General features: G+C 42.1%; 2 protein-coding genes across 2 annotated transcripts; one reads left to right on the top strand and one right to left on the bottom strand.

Moving 5' to 3' along the window:
* Window positions 1–476: 476 nt before the first annotated feature.
* Window positions 477–1,581, bottom strand: LOC125728397 (cholesterol 25-hydroxylase-like protein). Its single transcript, XM_049005401.1, has one exon. It carries the CDS (start codon window positions 1,523–1,525, stop codon window positions 773–775), a length of 753 nt encoding a protein of 250 aa, XP_048861358.1. The 5' UTR covers window positions 1,526–1,581; the 3' UTR covers window positions 477–772.
* Window positions 1,582–2,820: 1,239 nt separating this feature from the next.
* LOC125728395 (interferon-induced protein with tetratricopeptide repeats 5-like) lies at window positions 2,821–5,377 on the top strand. The gene is made up of 2 exons (XM_049005395.1): window positions 2,821–2,948; window positions 3,242–5,377. Exon 2 carries the CDS (start codon window positions 3,252–3,254, stop codon window positions 4,671–4,673), a length of 1,422 nt encoding a protein of 473 aa, XP_048861352.1. The 5' UTR covers window positions 2,821–2,948; window positions 3,242–3,251; the 3' UTR covers window positions 4,674–5,377.
* The last annotated feature ends 1,600 nt before the right edge of the window (window positions 5,378–6,977 follow it).

The raw sequence follows: 6,977 nt of genomic DNA, 5'->3' as shown, positions 1-6,977 counted from the left end.
TGTGACCACTGCTCTCCCTACAGAAGCCAGTTCATAAATTACATTTACAAGGGTGCAGCCCCAGTGAAAGTTTTACACGTTTAGATTAGTTTACTGCAGCGGTTCTACAGAGGTGTATATCCAGTAGAGAATTCAATTTCATACACATTTTTTCTGTAGATGAAGTTATTCTAGATTATGTTTACAGCCTAATACCTACTGGCCTAGACACATAAATTGGGGCCAAGCCTTGAGGTTTGTACATTTTCATGTTTCTTCTTGTATCATGCGTGGAACCTGTTGCAAAAGTATAGTGGAAATTTGGGAAGGAATAAATCAGCAAGGCTGCTATTCAGACAAGCCCTCAATTGGAATTCACTGAACCATTCTAGCAACTAGCGTCTTTTCTGTGATTTATGATTTATTAAGAAATGTGTCTTCTTGTGTCAGCAGGTGTTCAGTTTGCTTTTGCATTATAAATGAAGCTCACGCCACAATTACAGAAAAATAAATAATAAATATTTAATTGTACTAAATATGACACACACATGCATCCATTCATCTCCCAGCCAGCAGGGTGACAACCTATATGGGATGCCAGTGCCTCCCAAGGAACAAATATAAATTTAAAAAAAAAATTGAAATGGTTAAATAAATTAATACTGTTGTGTAAAGCTCTTCATCTCATCTTTTATCAGTGCAATCAGTTCTCTTTGAAATACGCTAAAGTTGGCCCGGAATTTGGCGTGACCCTCGTTGAACCTGCAGTCCATATCTGCGTCAAGGCAGAACTTCACTCCACGTGCAAAGTTCCAAAGAGTCGGTCCCAGTGCGTGAAGTATGGGGCGTAGTTGGACTTGAACCTCAGGTGATGCAGGTCATGATGGGGGGCTCCCCCAAACAGGCCAAATGGAACCAGTCTATGCGTGGACCAGGGGAAGTCATAACCACAGTGGTCCTCCACCGAAAGCCAGATGTTCAGCACAAAGAAGAGCATCTCTGTCATGGGATGGCAGCCCAGCAGCCGCGGATTGATGGAGGCGAAAAAGCCGAGGGATAAAGTCTCCCATGCGCCTGAGTACTCCGTGGTGAGGGCGAACGTGGTGGTGTACTTGTGGTGGACCTTGTGAAAGGTACGGTAGAGCCAGGGCACTTTGTGGTGGAGAAGGTGCCAGACGAAGTACTGGAAATCGAAGATCAGGAGACAGGCGATGATCTCCAGGATCACACGATGAAGCTCAGGAGCATCTGACGGAAAGTACGTCGGCCTGTAATACCAGTGAATCACAGACAGTGGGAAGATGAAAATCACGTGGTTGTAGAGGCACTGTGCCACGCAGTTCCACATCATGCTCCAGGAGATGTCGTTCTTCTGCTGTATCCTGTACCTTCGCACCAAAGCCACCCTGGGAGCGAGAAGATCTAAGATGACAAATGGCAGGCAGAAGCCAAGGTAAACGGAGAGCGAGAAGAGCACTGGGAAGAAAGGGGATCTGAGGCATTGATGGTATTGTTGAATGAAATCCCACAAGTTCTGCAATGCCATTGTGATATGCCTTGTAGGGAGGAATGAGTTAGTCTGTCTTTTTAGTTCAGAGCTACTCCTACTTAAACACATAAAAGCCCCTCCCACCTCAACCTGGTGGAGAACTTTAACTCATTCCGAGCTCGTGGTATCCACTTCATATAATTAATTCTCAGAATTCATAGGTAGTCCTGGAAAGCATGGGTGATTATGAGGGTACCCACACATGTAGGGGGCGGTAAAAAAGGTTTGAAGAGCAAAGCTTAAAAACGAAGATGTACGTTGGTGTGTGAACCATAAAAGTTATTTTGTCACGCGTTCTATTTACTTTACTTTTACGTCGTTTTGGATAAAAGCATTTGATAAAGTTAGTGAATGAAGTTATTAAGATATTAAAATATTTTAACAAAGTGTGGGGACGCTTAAATTCAGCTTATTTAACATCATCTTGCAATTCAATTAAAGCAAAACTTGCACTGGTAACTGGATATTATTGCGCGTTATAGATAATATATATATTTATATACAGTATAAATAGTCTATATATCATACAGGAGTCTATTATACGTTGCGCCGATAGAAGTTTCACATACACGTCGTTAATTAATTAGGGACGATACACTCAAAACACATAGAATATATTTACATTTGCGTAGTTTTTTTTTTTCCCAAAAGATTGAATTCTGTTGGCTGTATACATATAACTTCCTATCCTGAGATTTGTGGCGCAGACATTCGAGGTAGGACGCAGATAGTCAGTCATAGAAGATGATCGAACTTCTGCTGTAGTTGCCACACACTGAAGTGCTGAGGAGGGGCAACTGTAATAGGAAGAATAATGAAACATATATTTTGTTTTATTAATAATTCCACAGCATTTCCTATTTATATGCCCATAAACTTACAAATAAATTGCACTTTTATTAGTTGGTCTGGAACGTACGTCACGCATTAGTTCAATGGAAATCAATAAATTTCTTTTCCATTTACGTAAATGGAACGTAGCTACAACGTGTATTGAGTACCCCCTGTAGGCATACATGTGAATTCAGATCCGAGTTTTCTCGGTGTCCCGATTTCAGAAATCAGCAATTTTCGGTTCGTTTCTTTTTCGAATGGCGCCATCTAACGTTGAAAATTAATGATTTCTCACATACTCAACGGCGCTGCAATAAAATAATGCAACATATTTCAGTACAGTCTTATACGTCTTTTATGAAAGATAAAACAATGGAAAATATATAACAATTATCTCTAGTGAATAATAAGCTAGCTTACGTTTTACAATAAGTCTGGTGTAATATTGAGTAACCGGGTTATTCAGCGCCGCCCATCAACAAACTATAAAGTGTTTAGTTTTCGGTTTCGTTTCTGGAGAAACTGAACATCCTTGTCGCAACCAACGCTCGACAGCATTAATTCCGTCTAACGTTGAAAGGATAAGGTAAAATCTGATATTTCATAACCCTGTTCTACTTTGTTTTATTATTTTGCTGAAACCCTTTGCTGCACGTCTGATATTCAATCAATTAAATATATTCTGAAATGTGTTCTGAGAGCCTAATGCTTCACCCGTCTGATGCTAATTTTAAGAGACTTTAACATCTAGCTGCATCATGTCTGCCATATATGATCCCTAAATTAAAAGTGACATTTGACATTGGTAAAGCTAGCTCTTAGCATTTGCAACATCATTGCATTGCTTAGGATGACTGGTTTTTTTTTTGGGTTCTCCAGTGCCGGTGACATGGAAGCAAAGCTGAAAAGATTGGAATGCCCTTTTACTTGGAACATCAATGAATCTGACATTAAAGACCTTTGCGACATCCGAGAAAAGCTTCTGGATCGAGTGAAATTTGGCCCACGCAGATACCATGCGACATACCTGAACATACTAGGTTTTGTGAGTCATCTGCAAGGGGACAATGAGCGCGCCTTGGAGTTTCTCCTTAAAGGCCAGGATGTCTTAACGGAGGACAGAAAGGCCGACACGGAGTTTCTGGTAAACTTCGCTAACTTGTCATGGGTTTATTATCATTCTGGGAATCTGAAGGATTCCGCGGCCTACCTTAGCAAAGTGGAAGAAATCTGCAAGGGTGTTCCTGGCTCCTCACAGTATTCCTGCAGTTTGCCCGTAATTGATGGTGAGAAAGGCTGGACCCTCTTAAAGCTTGCGGCCTCGTTTTATGACCGGGCAAGGAAAAGTTTTCAGAAAGCCCTCCAAGGGGACCCAGACAATGTGTCCTACAGCACAGGATATGCGGTGGCCCTCTACCGCATTGAAGGAATGAACCGAGACACAACGATGAAGCCAGAGAGCAGTGAGGCCGTTTCTCAGCTTAGGAGGTTGTTACTCTTAGAACCCGATGATTCTGAAATAAAGGTGCTACTGGCCCTGAAACTTCAGAGTAGCAGTAAGCAAGAATCTTTAAGACTTATTGAAGATGCCCTCAGGCTGTCTCCCGCTGTCCCCCAGGTGACAAGGTATGTTGCTAAATATTTACGGGCAGAAGGATCCACTGAGGAATCCCTGGAGATTCTCAGAAAGGCGGTAAAAATGGCACCAAATTCCTCCTTCCTGTACCATCAGATTGGACTGTGCCACAGACAACAGCTAATCCAGATGTTGCAAACAGACAAGGCGACCAAGTATATTCCTGTGGCTCGGAAGAGGGATAAAACTGAAGAATGCATCTACTATTTCAGAAAGGCAGTGGAATTAAAGCCTTCTAACATACATGCCCAGGTCAGCTTGGCTGAGGCATACGCTGAAAACCGTGAGCTGCTTGAAGCAGAGAAGATCTTCACTGATTTACTGAAGGACGACTCTCTGCAGGAACCAGACAAGCAGCACTGTCACACCAGGTATGGTGTGTTTCTCCTGTACAAGATGAAAGCTGAAGATCAGGCTGTGGCTCAATTCAGGATCGCTTACCAGATGCAGATAAAAAGCTCCGACAGGATGCAAGCAGGAAAGAAGCTCAGGCAGATAGCAGAGAGGTGGACTCATGGCCGGCGGAGGGTTAGGGAGGCCTCTGAAATTCTGGCTTTTCTGTCTGCCATGGATAGGCAGATGCAAGTGGGGGATTATGCGAAGAAGTCAAGTGATTCCTCTTCTGAATCCGATGACCTCACAGCTGCCTTTGCGGAAAAAATGAAACTCAAATGAAAACCAACACTGAGTCGAGAATTTCAACTGCAGCGCCCCCTGAAGTCGGAGTTCCGACTCGGAAAGCCAGAGGATCCTCTACAACCCCGACCGCAGAATTCAAGATGGCTGCGCCCTTCATCAACAGAAGTGAAAGCTGTAGTTTATATACTGTTTATTAGCACTTACATATTTGTGTCTCATTAAATTGGTTGTACACACAGTACAGTCTAACAAACCACTATCTGTGGACATATTGCTATGGTTTTTGCATGTGCTGTAATCTACTGGTATTGTTAACAATAGCTAACAATGAACGTGGCTATAACTGGTATTGCTAATGATTTCTGACTTGTACTGCAATGCTGTTAACTCGGTGACGTTATTCCCAGCACTGGCTTCCAACCCCCAAGGTAAATGGAACGCAGCATTAGCTACAATTAGCTATATGCTATGTGCTACAATGTTAATGGGGTAATTAATGGGATACTAATGAATTCTGTCGCATGTAAAACTTTGCTTCTTGAATAAAGCAGAACTGGTATATTTTAGATTATGCATTGAACTCTACCTTGATAATTTAACGTTAAATCAATCAAATAATGTTTTAGCAATCTTACAGCATCAGTCTTCTTAAGTGCTGTTTCTTTTTATTCTATGCATATTATGTGGTTCTGTTTTGATGAGTCTTTCATCAATAAATCATTCTCATGATGTAATTAAAAGTCTACGTATCCTTGTTTTTAAAGATAGACTAACTATTTCAGAAAAATATTCAAATACATTGCTGTACAGATTTGTACAGCATTTGGCAATATGCAGTGATGAGAGTGGTGGCTGTTGACCAAAAGTTTCAGTGATGAAACTCTAGACTGACTGTAGCCCTATTTAGTCTGTTTTCTCAGCCTTCGATTGTGTAGATATTAACTGGGTGAGCTGATGCTTAGAATGTGATGCGGACCGTAATTGTGCTTTTATCCGTTTTCAACAGGTGCAGTCTTCTCTGCAATACAGTTATTATAGAAGTACAAGTAAAACTAGATTTGCATAGCAGATATTCTGAGGTCCGAGCATCCCAAAACAGTTGGGAACCCAAGGCACCCTAGCCAGGGCACACCAAGAAGCCAAAAGACCTTGCAGAAGTATGTTTGTATGCTTCAGAGAAGTCAGGCAGCGTACCACAGGCCTGCGTGTGTGACCGGTGTCGCACATGACGTGTCGTTTGTTTAGTGAGATCTTCTTTGGCCTTCTGTGATTATTACTCCTCACGTTTTATCTAAACACACACAAAAGAATTGTATTTTGCACAAAACCTGCTTGAAATATTGGCCAATGGTTGTTAAAGAAATATATTAAGTAAAAATGATAATATTTATGGGGGTGGCATGGTGGTGCAGTGGTTAGCACTGTTTCCTCACACCTCTGGGACCTGGGTTCCAGTCTCCGTCTGGGTCACATGTGTGTGGAGTTTGCATGTTCTCCCCATGTCGTTGTGGGGTTTCCTCCGGGTACTCCGGTTTCCCCCCACAGCCCAAAAACATGCTGAGGCTAATTGGAGTTGCTAAATTGCCCATAGGAGTGCATGCGTGAGTGAATGGTGTGTGAGTGTGCCCTGTGATGGGCTGGCCCCCCCATCCTGGGTTATTCCCTGCCTCGTGCCCATTGCTTCCGGGATAGGCTCTGGACCCCCTGTGACCCAGTAGGATAAGCAGTTTGGAAAATGGATGGATGGATGAATTATATTTATCAGCATTACGACTGACTTATAACAAATGTAACACACTGCACATTCTATTACTGAATACACCCTTCATACACACATTTCCCCTGGATTACTATGCATTACAATCTGGTTTCTCACAAACGTATGGGCTTGCTACTGACTATTTGGTTAACAAGGTGTAGAAGCCACCAACTGGGCAACTACAAAAGCACCGGCGATGCAGCAGAAATATTTGCTCCAGTGGACAGACATAAAAAAGGATACTGCTTCCCAGATAAGGATAGAGCAAGGAAACACCAAACCAGCCTGCAGGAACTCTCTCCACACAGTAACGCACATACTGCCGATCTCTTAATAACTGGATGCTTTTCAAAACAGCATTACACACTAAATCTATGTAACACTTACTCAGTTATCACATTGACACACATATATGATATATATGTATACAGCTCTGTTCATAGGTTAATTTTCCTACCAAAATGGCAAGTATGCTGTTTAAAGAGTATGTGACAATGAGCGATGCTACTTATTTTATATATTAAAACCCAAAAGATGGGTTCCTACATGTGTCTAGCAGGCAAGACTGAAAAAAAACGAGT

This window comes from Brienomyrus brachyistius, unplaced genomic scaffold (assembly GCF_023856365.1).
Source record: "Brienomyrus brachyistius isolate T26 unplaced genomic scaffold, BBRACH_0.4 scaffold277, whole genome shotgun sequence".
Classification (NCBI taxonomy): domain Eukaryota; kingdom Metazoa; phylum Chordata; class Actinopteri; order Osteoglossiformes; family Mormyridae; genus Brienomyrus; species Brienomyrus brachyistius.
This window is presented reverse-complemented; position numbering and strand designations above follow the sequence as displayed.